Source organism: Haliotis rubra, unplaced genomic scaffold, assembly GCF_003918875.1.
Source record: "Haliotis rubra isolate DU_JTF1 unplaced genomic scaffold, ASM391887v1 Scf74, whole genome shotgun sequence".
Lineage (NCBI taxonomy): Eukaryota > Metazoa > Mollusca > Gastropoda > Lepetellida > Haliotidae > Haliotis > Haliotis rubra.
Genome location: NW_025767457.1, coordinates 1,792,385 through 1,809,949, shown reverse-complemented (window position 1 = coordinate 1,809,949; position 17,565 = coordinate 1,792,385). Strand labels below are relative to the sequence as shown.

General features: G+C 42.6%; 1 protein-coding gene across 2 annotated transcripts in view; it reads right to left on the bottom strand.

Moving 5' to 3' along the window:
- Positions 1-17,565, bottom strand: part of LOC124259887 — a 61,941-nt gene that overhangs the window by 24,660 nt on the left and 19,716 nt on the right. Inside the window, exons 8-17 of one of the 2 annotated variants that reach the window (XM_046694108.1) lie at positions 16,965-17,144; positions 14,761-14,984; positions 13,483-13,636; positions 12,509-12,609; positions 10,928-11,800; positions 9,504-9,733; positions 7,368-7,564; positions 6,723-6,731; positions 1,531-1,800; positions 764-936 (exon numbers count right to left, since the gene is read on the bottom strand). In XM_046694108.1, coding sequence (XP_046550064.1) covers positions 764-936; positions 1,531-1,800; positions 6,723-6,731; positions 7,368-7,564; positions 9,504-9,733; positions 10,928-11,800; positions 12,509-12,609; positions 13,483-13,636; positions 14,761-14,984; positions 16,965-17,144 — 2,411 coding nt within the window. The remainder of the gene's footprint in view (positions 1-763; positions 937-1,530; positions 1,801-6,722; positions 6,732-7,367; positions 7,565-9,503; positions 9,734-10,927; positions 11,801-12,508; positions 12,610-13,482; positions 13,637-14,760; positions 14,985-16,964; positions 17,145-17,565) is intronic. The other variant, XM_046694109.1, reaches the window with a different exon arrangement.

Here is a 17,565-nt window from a genome sequence, read left to right as displayed (position 1 = left end):
AGCCCATGCTTGTCGCAAGCCTAACGGGTGGTCAGGCTCGCTGATTTGGTTGACACATATCATCGTATCACAGTTGCGTAGATCAACGCGCATGCTGTTGATCACTGGATTGTCTGGTCTAGACTCGATTATTTACATACCGCCGTCACACAGCTTAAATATTGCTGAGTGCGGCGTTAAACAAATAAACAAACAAACAAACAAACTAGATCTGAACGAGATTAAGATCTGTAGAAGCTTTGTAAAACTGATCTAAATAATCGAGTTATCCAAAAGATTGGGTATTTGGGTATTCGAACCAAGCACGTAAATGTGTGTAATCTCGACGCTAACCCCTATTTGACCTTTAGCTCCTATATACGTGTGATCATCCTGTTTTAGTCCTAATTTTCCCAAAGGGTTTAAAGAAATATTTTAATTACATACAAATCGATCCTTAATTATTTCAGGATGGAGTCAATAATTCCAGGAATCCTTTTCTGAAAATCACTCTGAGGTAGGTTTGTTTGATGTTTAACGCCGCTCTCAGCAAAATTCAAGCTCTATGGCGGCGGTCTGTAAATAATTGAGTCGGGACCAGACAACCCAGTGACCAACATCATGAGCATCGAACTACGCAGCTGGGATACCATGACATGTGTCAAGCAAGTCAGTGAGCCCGACCTCCCGATCACGTTAGCTGCCTCTTACGACAAGCATGGGTTACTGAATACCAACTCTTCACGGGTCTCTGAGGTAAGAATGTCGTTCATGTTTAACTAACCGTCACGGTGTCGATGAAATAGCTGTAGGCGGAGCCTAGGGAGTCGATTACGTCCACCCACACCGCTTCCTTAAAGTCATCGTAATCCGCACCAAGTGGCGGGTCGATTGTGATGTCATCAGCCTCTCTGAAAGTCGTTATCTGCTGGGGGAGTTCGTTATTCTTGTGTTTACCTGGAGGAAAAATCGGCAAGAAAAAGGTTGACATCAAGCGTACATTTCAGCTGCTGTTAAATCCCCAAGCGAGGCTTAGATTGATGTTGTTATTCTATTTTAGGATTACTGAGCGTAAGGGAAGGGGTGGGTGGGTGGGTTGTGTTTCAGAAAAATCTGTTTACCCTGTCTGTATCCAAAACTGTGTATTTACAAAAGACCATCAAACAATGTATTCATACCAATTATGACATGTGGGTCTGTCCATTACACGAACTATTCGTTTTCTACACCACAGCTCCGGTTCCAAGACTATTAATTAGAGAAACATTATCGAACGAAGTATTGATTCAAATCCCTCCCTCACCCCCACCCTCCAATAGAAGCAAAATGAATGCTCTCTTATGTGATTGTAGGTAAGATGATTCGTCACAAATGTGCAAAATTTGACTTGGATCTTACAAAAATTAAATTCAGAAAAATTATTTATGCTGCACTAAATTAACATGTACGTCTATGGAAATTACATCAAGTATCCGAATACTTTTTGCACCACTCTGTAGGTTTAAATCAAGCTGCAAACGTTTTTAAGAGAAATGTGTAAAGTTTCTTTACTGTAGAATGTAAACCCAGCAATTCCGTCGCCATCATGCCACCCCGAGCACTTAACGTTGAATGCCCCAGTTCCTTCCCATGTGAGGGTGCTGCTCTGGGGGGAGATGACGCATGTTCCCGGCTGAGGGGGACGATTCAGGTTGATGTTGAGGGCAGCTTGGCCTTCGTCACCCCCGGGTTGGGCACACTTGACCGAAAACCGGTATCGGGTGACATTGGCATGGATGTCGTATAACGTTGGATTGATGCCGATTGTTTGCGACTTCATCCCTGAAACGCAAGCAGCTTCATATATATAAATAGACACACACATGTATGTATGTATGTATGTATGTATGTATGTATGTATGTATGTATGTATGTATGTATGTATGTATGTATGTATGTATGTATGTATGTATGTATGTATGTATGTATGTATGTATGTATGTATGTATGTATGTATGCATGCATGCATGCATGCATGCATGCATGCATGTGTGTGTATGTATGTATGAATATTTGTGTTTATGTAGGTACGTATGTATGTGTGTATGCATGCGTGTACGTATGCATGCATGCATGCTTTGGGAGCCTCGTAATGTCTGAAAGCTAATTTTTGTGCTGTGTATGCATGCATACGTGTGTGTATGTACATGTATGCATGCATGTATGTATGTGTGCGTGTATGTATGCACGTATGAGTCTCGTAATGTCTGAACGCTATTTTTTGTGCTAATGTGTATCATAGTTAACTTACATCTTACCACAAACCACACGAATTAACCCGTTTAGATAGTCGGCAATATAATACTCAAGTTTTGCTAACGTTCAAGCCTTTGAATATGACCATGTTAGTCCTAAATAAGCAACGTGTGGTATTGTATTCTGGTTAGGCTGACTATAACTGATTGCTAAGCAACACAAAGTCTTTGGTAAACTCTGGCCACTGGAGTGGCTTGTGTTTCGTCACCTTTGAAATGGTAACCAAACAAGCATAATCATTGGCTAAAGGGATATTATCCCTCGTAAATGTGAAGAGAATACATTAAATTGGATAGTGGATAAAATGACTTCTTAATACATGGACAATAAAATGTTACTAAAAAGGGAGCAGCACATATATAATATAGTTTATGCCTCCTGTGTTACCGCCGTATGTACACGTCTTTTACGACATAGGCACACACACATGCACGCACGCACGCACACACATGTGTACATGAAAGTTACTCAGTGTTTAAGTGAATGTGCTTAAGGAAGAAACTCATGCAGTGACTGCAATAGTGCATGTCCGTGTTTCAAGGTGAAAGTGCATGTCATGCTGTGAAGTATCAGTGCATATCAGCTTTGTTGCGATATTGTGGATATCCGCATTGATTAGGTATTGTGGATATCCGCATTGATAGGGTATTGTGAATATCCGCATTTGATAAGGTATTGTGAATATCCGCATTGATAAGGTATTGTGCATATCCGCGTTGTTACGGTATCGTAAATATCCGCATTGTTATGGTATTGTGCATATCCGCGTTGTTTCGGTATTGTAAATATCCGCGTTGTTACGGTATTGTGCATATCAACATTGTCACGGTATTGTCCTTATCCACATTGTTACGTTATTATGTATGTACCCTTTGATAAGGTATTGTGTCTATCCGCGTTGTTACGGTATTGTGCATATCTGCGTTGTTACGGTAATGTGCATATCCGCGTTGTTACGATATTGTTCATAAAAGCGTTGTTACGGGATAGTGCGTTTCTCCTTTGTTACAGATAAGTATATATCCATGTTGATGTTTCAGAATACCGCGATTTATACTGGACAAGACAACTTAAATGGTTTTACCGTGCATGCAAGCATTGTTCTCGGAGAGTGGATGTCCGAATTAGTTCCGGACGGAACATGTCAGCGTTGATAGTGATAGCGATAATGCATCTCTCCGCTCTCTACTCCCCTCCCCTCCCCTTCCCTCCACCGGAGATGTCCGTTTTTAACTGGATGGCACTTGCTAGCCACCTCTTTTAAGGGATAGCGGTTGTCCATGTTGTTTCGGTTGTGTGTTTTTCCGCGTTGTTTTCGTTGCATGTTCGCGATGTTACAGCATGTTTCATGTACACGTTGTTTAAGGGTAGTATACGCATAAATAAAGATCGCATTTGTCCAAATATATTGTCACATGATGACAATGACAAATGACAATGACAAATGACATATCTTTTATTCGTACGAAAGCCACTGCCCCATATACTGAGTGTATATATGATTGTGCATATTACAATGATACATAACTTGGGCATAATATACACTACGTTAACGTTGTTCCAGTGTTAATAACAACGTGTCTCATTTCATAAACTTTGAGATATACATTTGAGAGAAGATGTTGCTCGTTAGTGCTCGCGATCGATTTCACCCTCCTCCATTTCACTGATGTTGGGGCAGTGTTCAAGTGAGCGTTTGAGTGAGTGAGTGAGCGTCACATGCGAAATTGAAAGCATATCTTCAGTATAGTGGATAGAAGAATGTCCTAATAGCATGTTAAGAAATATCGAGGTTGTGGACTTAGATATATCCCGTACGTTTTATAAAAAAAGTGTTATGCAATGCAAGTTAGAGTAGCCTCAGAAGACTGACATCAGCACAATACGGTTATAACGAGTGAGTGAGTTTAGTTTTACGCCGCACTCAGCAATATTCCAGCTCTATGGCGGCGGTCTGTAAATAAAGTCTGGACCAGACAATCCAGTGATCAACAGCATGAACGGTTATAACGAACTCAAAGGAACCACTTATTTCAGTTAGCTATAAGCAAACTTCGTTATACGCATTTCAACCAAAATATACAGGGACAAAACATCAGTTCGATATGTCCGTTATTTCGTCATAACCGTCTTCGTTATAAACATAGTTTAATGTATTGTCCTATCGGAATGATTCCTGGTCATATCAGATATTTTAAAACTGATTTTCGAAATCTCAACTAAAGAACGATTTCCGTCAAGCATATGAAGCAGTTACCTAAATGTATACATGTTTCTCTTCAGAGATTATGATTATTATTATCATATCAAAATATACTACACACACTTTGCTAAGGATTTAAAAAATTCACAACTTTACTTAAACGTAGATTCATAATTTGAAATTGTATCCATTTAAAACTGGATAAATAATAATGTGATAACCCCTCTTTAGTCAAACAGCTACTTTAATCTAACCTTATGCACTTGGTACATGAGTAACCAAAAAAATGTTTTTCATGGCACCAATCAACCACTTTGCAAATCATAGAACGAGTCATTGACAAAAAAAACAACACATGTCAAAAGCAGGTATGGGATCCACAAGATGCAATGACATACTGAAACCTAGGATCCATACTTACATTAAGCTTAGGTATTTAAACCAGATTTGACCCCATATAATATATAGTTTTCTGTTGAATCCATGATTTGATCCCCTAGCAAAGTGTGAATAGTATATACGAATACAGAGAGTTGGCCTGGCTTATCATCGCCACAGGGGTATTCTCCCTTTGCAGTCAGCCCAGACAGCGATTGGGAAGAAGCCCTTCCTAGAAGCATCCACCATGATAATTAAAATTAAAATTATGATAATGATGATGATGTTTATTATTATTATAGAGACCATACAGACAGGATTGGACAGACAGATTAATACAGGACACATTGAGACATAGACAGACAATCTGACATTATGGCACACAAATATTGTACTAGAAGAGATGTGTCGTGACACCACAGTGATGTCTTAACTATTCTATACAGTTAGCCCAGCGTCTATCAGGGCCGTGATTAAACAGTGAGATATGTGATACGAGGGTTGGTTGCTACGTTGGGAGCCTCACGTACAAAGAATCGCATAATACCGGATTAAAATACTATGGGGATTTCATGATGGCACAGAGTGAGTGAGTTTAGTTTCACGCCGTTTTAGCAATATTCCAGCAATATCACGGCGGGGGACACCTGGAATGGGCTTCACACATTGTACCCATGTCGTATCGCACCTGGGTCTTCGGCGTGAGGTGAGAACGCAATAAGCACAAGGCTACCCAGCGGGCCGATGACATGGAGATTCATCCACTTCCTTGGACGGCCGCGTCAGTAACGGAGAACATGATCCAGAGATCCCACGATACTGATGAAGGTCCGGTGAATGACGGAGCCTCATTGTAAAGAGGTGTGCTGATCATTAATCAGGAAAACGCGCCAGTGACAAAATAGGATAAGTCATTGCCGTATCTACGACCCACCTCGTGCAACCATCCATCGTATTCTTCTGATCCTGCTCCGTCAGTTTTCATCCACTGAGTGAGTGAGTAATGTTTTATGCCGCTTTTACCATTATTCAACTAATGCAACGGCGGGAGACACATATTCGAACCCGGGTCTTTAGAGTGACGAGTGGACACTCTTTAACCACTAGGCAACACCACCGCCCAGAGACGAAGTAAGCTCTCGGTGGTTCTGCAGAGAACCTGTAGGACCTCTGCCAAATAGGGTTTGTGGACAAAGGTTCATGGTGATGTTCGAAAATACACCAGATCAAGTCTTTGCACGTGGGGCTCGGAACATGAATCACCCCTCGCCTAACCAGATCTAAGGGTCGTGCACGTGGATATACAGATTCAATTTAACTGGAATATGGAATATCAATTAATACTTAATCTGTATTGTAAAACAATAAAAGCGAATTTTGAATGTTACAATTAAAGTTTTTTATGTTACACAAAGAGTGAGTAAATGAGTTTAGCTTTACGCCGCGCCCAGCAATATTCCAGCTATATGGCGGCGTTCTGTAGATTATCGAGTCTGGACCAGACAATCCACTGATCAACAGCATGAGCATCGATCTACGCAAATGGGATACGATGACATTTGTCAAGCGAGTCAGCAAGCCTGATCACCCGATCCCGTTAGTCGCCTCTTAGAACAAACATGGGTTACTGAAGATCAATTCTAACCCGGGTCGTCACGGGTGTGCTACACATGGATATAAATATATATCGTACCTAAGACGTAACACTGTATTTATTAAAACTGTGTATGCTGAGGGCAAAGCTAGTCTATATGTTGACAATGAACACTGAGTACTGTGTGACAGAGAGTTCTATTTTAGTCTTTCTGGTGGAAGGTTTGTGACGGTGCAGAGATAGAGAGTGTCCCGTGATATTTCATACCCTTACCATCAATTGCTAAACGGAAAAAAATAACCAGTATGTGTTAGTCAAATTGATACACAAATGAATCGCATCCAAATGGTGCTACTTAAAAGGTACATTAATCAAAATAACAACAGAGGCCTGCAATTTTAACACTGAAATTACGCGTTAGAGTATTCAGGCACTGTGTCATGAAGATATCATAATAATATGAACATTCCATCTGAAATTGAACTGCAATTACTAAAATCAACATTATGAAAAAAGTTCAGATGTATATGAATACCGCTTACAAGAGGCACGGACAGAGACAAGCAACTTAATTGTCAATACTGTTTATGACCTTAAGAAAACCTTAATCCACAATGGCTTTCAAAGTTAAATACGACGCGTTTCTCTCTATCAATAAATATTATTTTTAGGATTGAGAATTACAAAGAACCATTTTACTTATACAAACACCATAAAATATATAATATGTAAATAACTGTTCCTAAAATTTAGAAATAAATAGCTTCAGAGCGGTTTGTAACCCTTTAATGACGACAACATTTTACACAGGTAGATTCAGATAAAAGTTTCTTTAAGTATATTTAAATCCTTGCGATTCTTGTGTACTTGTAATTAAAACTGATGCTGACATATTACTGACAACGGATAAATACCCACCAGAAAGATGAGGCTCAACTTCGCTGTCGAAGTATGCTCGCCAGGGCCATCTGTAGTCGTAGGAGGCGGCTGTCCACTGGCAGCTGAGGGCGACGTTGGCGGGGCAGTCCTTGCACTTCACCTCCAACGCCAGACGTTCCTGCGACGACACCAACTTACCGTTCGCTTGCTGGGTCGTCATGCTACTGCCCGCCGGCCTGAGTCAGTGAGTGAGTGAGTTTAGTTTTACGCCGCTTTCAGCAATAATTAACCGAGCAATATCAGGGTACAGTACACCAAAAATGGGCTTCACACATTGTACCCTTTCGGGAAATCGAACCTGGATCTTCTACGTGACGAACGATTGCTTTATCCACTTGGTTACCCCACTAAAGTCGGAGACAATGTTTACCATCTAACGAGGTGAGGTGTGGTTAAATTGGGTTTTACGTCGTGCTTGAGGATATTTCGCTCATATGACAACGTGCATGCGTGTGTACGTGTATGTGCGGCTGCTTGTACTAGCCCAGACTGAAGCTGGTTTTATAGTGCTAGCTCACTGAGATACCATGCCGCAGTGAAGCATGAATACCCCACTCAGACACATTATACTGACTCCGAGCCGACCAGTCCTTGTTGTACCCATTAATGCCGAGCGCCAGGCAGGGACCAACAAGTACCATATTTTAACGTCTTTTGGTATGACACGGTCGGGATCGAACCCATGACCTACCGCTCTCCGGGCGGACGCTCTAACCACTACACCACGGAGGCGGTCCAACAATCTAATGAGGTCACATTTTGACGCCATTTGTCACTTGAATATATTTTGTATACATCCCGTATGGGGAAGTGCAGAGTTGCCTCCCTTAGAATTACGCACTAATGTATGATGCGAATTGAGCCTGGTTCGTAGGTTGGTTGCTTGGCTTGTTGTTTAACGCCGCGCTCAGCAATATTCCAACTATATGGCGGCGGTCTGTAAATAATCGAGTCTGGGCCATACAATCACCTGATCCGCTGCATCAGCATTGATCTACGCAATTGGGATACGATGACATGTGTCAACCAAGTCAGCGAGCCTGACCACCCGATCCCTTTAGCCGCCTCTTACGACAAGCATGGGTTACTGAAGATCAATTCTAACCTTGATCTTCACGGGTCGTGGGTATCACTGAACCTGCCAGAGGTAAGAATGGTTCAAAACGCAAATGGTACCGATAGAGGTTGAAAGAGTGTTAAAGGGACCCTAGTTACAATCCTCGAAGAATATTCATGGAATATATGAATCCCTTTCTTGATGAAATATTCCCAAACACAACTTTATGATTTCTTTCACCTGATTCTCTAACCGGCTCTTCCTTATGACTGTAGTGACATAACTAGAGTGACGAGAGTGTATGGTTTAACGCCGTTTTTAGCAATATTTAGCAATATCATGGCGGGGTACACCAGAAATTATCCTCGATAATCTCCAGGGTATACGTTAAGATAACTCTCCACTCAACCCCGTATTCATCTACGGCTCGGCCCGATGATTTTATTAGGCATCTTTGCTGGCTCTGCATTCTCACAGTAGCCAATCAAATAAGTCGCCGTTACAACCAAGCTTGTAAATATTAGCGGTCGCACCCGCCAAAGTTTATTCGCACACTTAGATATGGGGAAACATATCTACAAATTGACAGGTCTAAAAACCTTAAAAAATATATGCAAGAACTCCTTCTTTCAGAGTATCTGCAACAATATATTATTGTGTTGACAAGTTTAATCGGTTAGATAATTGAAAAAAAGCGAAAGTGAGTTGTGATGCATCCAGGGTATAGTGGAGAGTTATCGTAACGTGAACCCTGGAGATTATCGAGGATGACCAGAAATGGGCTTCACACGCCGTACCCATGTGGGGAATTGAACCCGGGTCTTCGGCATGACGAGCTAACGCTATAACCACTAGGCTACACCCCTCTCACCCCGCCACGATATAACTAGAACATTGCTGATTGCTAAGTTAACAATATGTAAATACATTTTTCTACAATTCATTAATAAACAACATAAGGGCGGTTCGTAATCTTAAAAACACAACGTCGCACGCTCAAAACATACACCCCGTGTTATGCAAAGCTGATTATGATTGATATAAAATAATATAATTACATGATGTATAAGTTGAGAGGATTGCCTGTGACAATGTTGACCACAATGGAGCCGACGGATGTCCTTGTGTCTTTCGATACGTTACAAGAGAGTTCCACCTGCTCTCCTACCACGAACACGTTGGTGTTGAAGGTGAGCACGCCTCCTGTTCGACCGTTGATCGTGTCGCAGGCAGTTGGCAAGGATAGGTTCTTCAGCAACTTACAGCTCCACGTGAATCCAGCGAAGGGCTGCACGAGAACGTTTTAAAAAACCTTTTAATCTTATAAACTTTTGTTTGATTTGGTCTTATCATAAACCTTCATTGTTAATAATTCTTCTTTGCTGGCAATTATATATATGCACATACAACTCTTCGTATTTATTTTAGTAGACGAATTTAGTTTAGAAGATATTGAAAATAAATTTGCTTAAACGTGTTTTCAATAAACACTATAACAATAATTTTGAAATCGTGAGTACTTTATAAATTAATATGATACCCTGAATGTAGTCACCTAATCTGCTGGCTAGATGTCCACAATGGTTGTTTTTTTTATGGACAGTATTGTTATCTCTAACATACATGCTTATGGGCTATTTGTCTTAACAGGCAACCGCCTACAACAACAACATAGAACACGAAGACATTTATATTTCACTCGTGAGTCGGGCTCTGCAATTCTTCGTGCAAAGATCCTTTGAGTGAGTTTAGTTTTACGACGCTTTCAGCAATATTCCAGCAATATCACGGCTTCACGCACTGTACCCATGTTGGGAATCGAACCCTGGTCGTCTGCGTGACGAGCTTTAACCACTAGGCTACCCCACTGTGTGCAAAAATGAATGATGGTGGATTCAAATCCCATCCTTCTTGATAATCTTTCTGTTTGTCTGAACCATATTCGATTGAGTGAGTGAGTTTAGTTTTACGCCGCCTTTAGCAATATTCCAGCAATATCACGGCGGGGGACACCAGAAATTGGCTTCACACACATTGTACCCATGTGGGGAATCGAACCCGGATTTTCGGCGTGACGAGCGAACGCTTTAATCACCGTCCAGCTCCATATTCGAGAGGCTGGATTTCCCGAAAGTCGAATTTTGACATTAACCCTTATTATGCTGATGTCGTGACGCAACAAACGTTTTTGTTTTTTAACGCCGCATTCAAAACTTTCCCAGCTATGTGGCGGCGGTCCGTATATAATCGATTTTGGACCAGGCAAACCAGTGATCAACAGAATGAGGATCGATCTACGCTACTGGGATTCGGTGACATATGTCAACCAAGTCAGCAAGCCTGACCGCCCGATCCCGTTAGCCGCCTCTAACGACAAGCATGGGTTACTGAACACCAATTTTAACCCAGCTCTTCACGGGTTACATAACGAAAGTAATGCTATTAGAAGTGTTGAACCAAATTCTCATGTCAATATGCTTACCTGCTGAACTGCAATGTCGGGGTCGAATGAATATATCTCAGGGCTGAAGGTCACAGCAAGATTCTCACCACGGTCAACCTCACTGATGCCCCCTATCTCTAGGACGACCACGAGGTCAGACTTGATCACCTCGAAGAATGTGTGAGCATAGGCAATGAAACTTGTTCCGTCAGATAGGTCCATCTTAATACTGTATGTGGCCTTGTATAATCCGTAGTCCAGCTGTTTCGACCGGATCACAAGTTCAGCTTTGTCCGACTCAAAACCAGCGGAGCCTAAAGATGTCCCATACTCTTCGTTAATCTTGTCAACTTCCCATCTTTTGGTATTTTGAAGCGTAGCAGCGCATGTGATGTTTGACTTGCCTCTGATGACAATGTCAGCGCTTTTCTTGAACTTGAGGGGCGTTTTAAAATTTGTGATGCCATCTTCAATGCTAACCTCTGGCTTGCTACAATCTTGGGCGCTAACCGAATGGTATAAATTGATATGCGTTGAAGAGAAGGTGTTGAAAATAGTGGCGTTGATCCTGTAGTTACCGACGGCGTCGTATTTGAAGCGTACAATCATTGGGTTCACCAAGGATCCTGCATTCCTTCCTCCGGCAAAGTCTGGATAGATGGAACAGTGGGCTGGGTCACCGTAGTTGTATGTAGTGCCTGACCCGTCGTCGAAGTCAACGTTCATGCAGCTGTCTTCACCCATCTCGTCGAACTGGAACTGGAAACTCTTCTCCTCGCCAGCTATGGCGTTGGGGTTTAGCTCGGTGACGATTATGTTGTTGACTGGTTGACGCATGATGATGGTTTTCGTCTCCGGGGTAGATGACCCAAGCGGGTTGATGACTTTCACCTCCACCGAGTACTGTCCAGCCTGAGATGGATATAGTTATTCAATTAATGCATGTCTACAGTGTGGATACAAACATATGTTCTTATTGTGAATGAATACCTGGGATCTTGAGATTTGTAATCAACTCGTGTGCATGCTTTGGTCCGTAAACCTAGAAAAACCGAATGGGCGAATGATGAATACAATTTATGCTGAGTGTAATAAAACCGCAACGGATTAGTTTGGTTACTGTTTATGCCACATATAAAAACCCGACCCTAAGATATTAATTTCTTTAACGCTAAAATTCTTTTTTACATTTACAAGTTTTGATTTTCTGTTGGAGAAATCAAGGTTTTTGGACATAAGATAAAAAAATGTAAAAGTAAAAGCAGCCCTCCCGACCCATTTTTTATGCGGCCTTACCATAAAGCCATAATCCTGATGTTTGAATCTATTCTTTTAAAGTTATTGTTTGTATCCGTGTGCGTGTCTGTGCGTGCGTGTGCGTGTGCGTGTGCGCGTGCACTAGTCTCCACGGGTCCAGGGAAGTAAATCAAACACTAATGGTATATCTTGTGCGTGTGCTTGTGCGTGTGTGTGCCCGCCGGTCTACGCGAAGAGAACTAAACACTAACGTTAGATACCGACAACAAACTAGAAAGATGGGGTAGCTGTTAATACCCGTGAGCTTAAATTTGGTAACCTGTAATTTATTGGGGTTGGGTCTGATCAGGGGAGGTAACTCACCTCATTCAGCATGCACGAGAACACACTGGTGGTTTTGTTGCACACGACCACCGGAGTGCCACTGGTGTGAACAGCCGTCATCACATAGTACACTGGGGTTCCTGGACACACCAATAGCATGAATCAGGTAAATACAATAATAGAACTTCATAGTTATAGGGCCTGTAAGTCTCGCGAGGCGCTACTCCCGATACTAAGCTGGTTCCCGGCTCCCTTTGCGTTCGCCAACATGCGATATGCGAGATGGGGCCCAGCTTACTTCCGGTACCAGATTTCCGGTGACAAGCGTATATTCAAGAACCAGCGACCGCCAAAAAAGACTTTACAAGACCGGACAAAGTCACAACCATGTTTGGCTGTCGCTAATTGTTGGGGATAGTTAGATCGAAAATTTGATATTCCTGGAAGGATTATCGGTTCCTTACTGTCAACTGAAATTTGAAAGGTATGAAACGTTGTTTGTCACCGGAAGTACTGAGGTCTCTCGAAGTGCCGTGACCTACGTACGGGCCCTATACTGTTGGTAATAGTAGCCATCCACCGCTCATTTAATACATTTCTTAAAGCCCGATATCGTTTCATTATTATGATGAACATGCACTTGCCAAGTTATATGACAGCCGTCTGTAATTACATATGTATAATCTCTTTCTTAAGCAACCGGCAGCCGTGCAACCGACAAACGTCTATAATGGTATTTTAGAAGGCGGGAAGAAAACCATTTTCAAATGTTCTGAACAACACCTGAAATATCCCCCATTGCACCCCTGTATGGGTAGAGTGAGTGATTGAATGTGGTTTTACGCCGCTTTTAAGCACTATTCCAGCAATATCACGGCGGGGGACACCAGAAATGGGCTTTACACATTGTACCCATGTGGGGAATTCAACCCGGGTCATCGGTGTAACGAGCGAACGCTTTAACCACTTGGCTTTCCAACCGCTCTTGTATGGGTAGAAGACAGTGTACCTACCTGCTCCTAGAGTTGTAGTGCAGGAGATAGGGGTTCCTGTGGGGAAATTCACATTACTCCCTTCCAGACCATTCAGCAAGGGGCCGTTGACAGGAATGTCAGGCTTGTACTGACACGTGTAGGCTGTGGTGGTCAGCGGGATGTAACTGCCCGCCTGGGAAGCACAAAGCTCAAGATCAATGGTTATATCTACAGTTTTCGACATTCTGTGTCTACTAAAGAAAACTCAAGTCGAAATTACTAGAACTCGCTCCCCTAGATGTAACGTTGAGATTATGTCAGAATCTGGATGAGAATGATACGCTGTTTCGGATACTTGCCCCGAACTATGTGTTATGTTACGCCGCTTTCAGCAACTATGTGAATGGTCTGTGAATATTCATCCTCGATAATCTCCAAGGTATACGTTACGATATATCTCCACTATCACCCTGGATTGTATTACCTCCCTTTGCTGGCTCCGCCTTCTCACAGTAGCCGATCACATAAGCTTTTAAAACCGAGTTTGCCGTTGTCAACAAAGATAGCGGCCGCAGCCGTGAAGGTTTGCTCGCCGTGCGATTCAGATTTAGGGAAAAATTCATACAGACAAATTGACACGTATGAAACCTTAAAAAGTATATGCAACAACTCCTTCTACCTCTTGACATTACTGTTTACCGAAGAAGTGGAAGTGAGTTATGATAGAAGCCTTGTGATTGGTACGTTCAACTTTCCAGCGTAGACGCCTGATTGGATATAAAGCCAGCAAAGGGAGGTAATACATGGATGCAACGTGGATGCATCCAGGGTACAAGTGGAGATTTATCGGAACGTATAGCCTAGATATAATCGAGGATAATGAATATTGATACTGAACCAGACAATCCAGTGATGCGCATCGCGAGTATCGATCATCGGGAGACGCAATAACATACATCAATTGGTCAGTTAGCCTGACCACCCGGGTTAGAACTGGTCTTCAGCAACCCATGCTTGTCGTAGGAAGCCACAATAACGGGATTGAGTGGCCAGGCTCGCTGACTTGGTTGACACATGTCATCGTATCGAAATTGCGTAGATCGACTCTCATGCCGTTGGTCACTTGATTGCCTGTTCCAGATTATTTACAGACCGCCGCTATGAGGCTGTAATATTGCTGAGTGCGGCACAACAAACATCCAACCAACTTACCGACAGATCATCCGATCCCCCAAGTTGTTTCTTATGACACGTGTGGGTTGACTAGTTCTAATCCGAGTCTTCACGGATGTGACAAAAAGCTTTACGTGCACTTACAAACAACGTTGCGTTGATGCTGGAGCCTCCGTTAGCCATGGTGAGTTGTGCGACGTAGTGGCCGTCAGAGGCAGGGGTGTAACTGTGGATGAGTGCCCGAGTTCCAGCCGTCAAAGCGGGAACATTAACTGTAACTGGAGGAGATCCATCCCCCCTGTCTATAGTCACCTGGGCATTAGTCGGCATTGGATTGGTAGCGCATTCTACGTAGAATTCAATTTGATCTGAAATGCCAAATGTAGAATATAACTTTTTTTTATCAGCGACGGAGGTAACGTAGCGGATTCCTATAATGTACTGATATTGAAAATCGACCCGAGGTCATCGGGTCAAGGCTGTCATCGCGACGCTTTATCTCCATACCCAGGGGCGGTGGGGTAGCCTAGTGGTTAAAGCGTTCGCTCGTCACGCCGAAGACACGGGTTCGATTCCCAATATGGGTACACTGTGTGAAGCCCATTTCTGGTGTCCTGGAATTCGTGATGTTGCTGGAATATTGCTAAAAGCGGCGTAAATGAATGACTCAGTCATTAATTCTGTGATTGAGTGAATTGGATTTTAAGCGCTTTTAGCAATATTCCAGCAATGTCACGGCGGGGGACAACATGAATGGGCTTCACACACTACCCATGTAGGGAATCGAACTCTGGCTTGACAGGCGTGATTGGCGAACGCTTTCAACGTTTGTTTACTGAGAGTATGCAGCAAGAAAACATGTACTAAAGGAACTATAGTCTGTTTGCAGTGAAAACGTACCGATGAATTTCACTTTAAACTAAAACGTAAATCAAATAAAGTGAAATCAGAAGTGCGAATCCTCATGATTTTACCTTGCCAATTTAGCATTTAAATCTCAGAATTTATTGGTTTGTATTTCAAGGGGTATGTACATTAAATGAAACACCGAGAACAAGTAGGGTTGGTCTAAGTTAATGCTCATCACGTACTGTACGTGCATTTGTATCACTGTTCCAATTACTGCGTTTACTCCCTTGTAATACAAACCAATAATAGCGATTTGAATCTATGATCGTCTGTTAAACAACATTTATCCTAAGTTAAGTAAAATTCTGAAATTTAACTGTTTAATCGGCAAGGTAAAATTATGAGGATTCGCAATCTTAATTTCACTTTTTTTTATTTACTATTTTGTTTAAAGTGAAATTCATCGTTACGTTTTCACTGCAAACAGACTATACATTCGACTGTATAGTCGGGTTGTACTACTTTCTGATGTATCCCCTACAATCTACTGTATAGACCGGTTGTACTACGTACTCGTGCAACACGCAATTGCGTAGATAGATGCTCATGCTGTTAATCACTGGATTGACTGGTCCAGACTCGATTATTTACAGACCGCCGCCACAAAGCTGGAATATTGCTGAGTGTGGAGTTAAACAAACAAACCAACAAACTTTGCGATTAAGATCTGAGTAATCCGAAAGATTGGGAATTCGAACCAAGCATACCTGGACTGTCCTTTAGCCTGCGTTAATTCCCCATTAATTAGCATAACGGCTAAAGTCATAACGTCTGTCTGAGGTAGGCTGGCTCCTTGACAGGTGATGCCAAAGACCTTTACAAATGGTACTTGTTGTTACTCTGACTTCCAGGCGTTAAACAACATACCAACCAACAAACCAATCCCTCCATCCCCTCCCTCCCCTCAAACCGACACCTCACTCCTTGACTTAGTATCCTTGGACGGACCAAGACCGCCTCCGTGGTGTAGTGGTTAGAGCGTATGCCCGGAGAGCGGAAGGTCGCGGGCTCGATCCCCGACCGCGTCATACCAAAAGACGTTAAAATATGGTACTTGTTGGTCCCTGCCTGGCGCTCGGCATTAATGGGTACATCAAGGACTGGTAGACTCGGAGTCAGTATAATGTGTCTGAGTGGGGTATTCATGCTTCACTGCGGTATGGTATCTCAGTGGGCTAGCAGTATAAAACCAGCTTCAGTCTGGGCTAGTACAAGCAGCCGCACATACACATACACACACATGCACGTCGTCATGTGAGCGAAATATTCTCAAGTACGACGTTAAACCCAATTTCAGCTCACCTCACCTTGGACGGACCAAGCGAGTGGAGAGCCTGAACTGCCAGACAATGTGAAACGGCCATTATACAAAGGTAGGTAACTGTTGTAGGATTTACTAAAGCCCTGTTAGCAGTTACGACAAAGGCATTCGTACTTACTGGGATGGGTGACAGGGTAGTTTGTAGACAGAACACAGTCATTAGTGACAGGTTGATCCACTTCTATCTGGTATGTTGCTGTCTCAAACTGAAGCGGAGTCGTGATGTCGCACGTGATGGTCTTTGTTCCTAACGTAGCGTACGTCACCTGACGTACGTCTTCACCGTTCTGTCCCGAACCTGGAAGTAAAGGTTTGCTCTCATGTTTGGATTATGGGGATGGTGCGTTCAAGGCTCATGTCATGACACATTTTACGTGTCACGCGTTGTTCATTCAGGAATTAAATGAGTGAGAGAGTGAGTGAGTGCGTTTAGTTTCACATGAAGATCCGGGTTAGAATTGATCTTCAGTAACCCATGCTTGTCGTAAGAGACGTCTAACGGGATCTGGTGGTCGGGCTCGCTGACTTGGTTGACAAATGTCACCGTATCCCAATTGCGTAGATCGATGCTCATACTGTTGAAAATGGGTTGTCTGGTCCAGACTCAATTATTTACAGACCGCCGCCAAATAGCAGGAATATTGCTGAGTGCGGCGTAAAACGAGACTCACTCTAACTTTATAATATATGGCATTACTTTCATTGTCGTTTTTATCGAA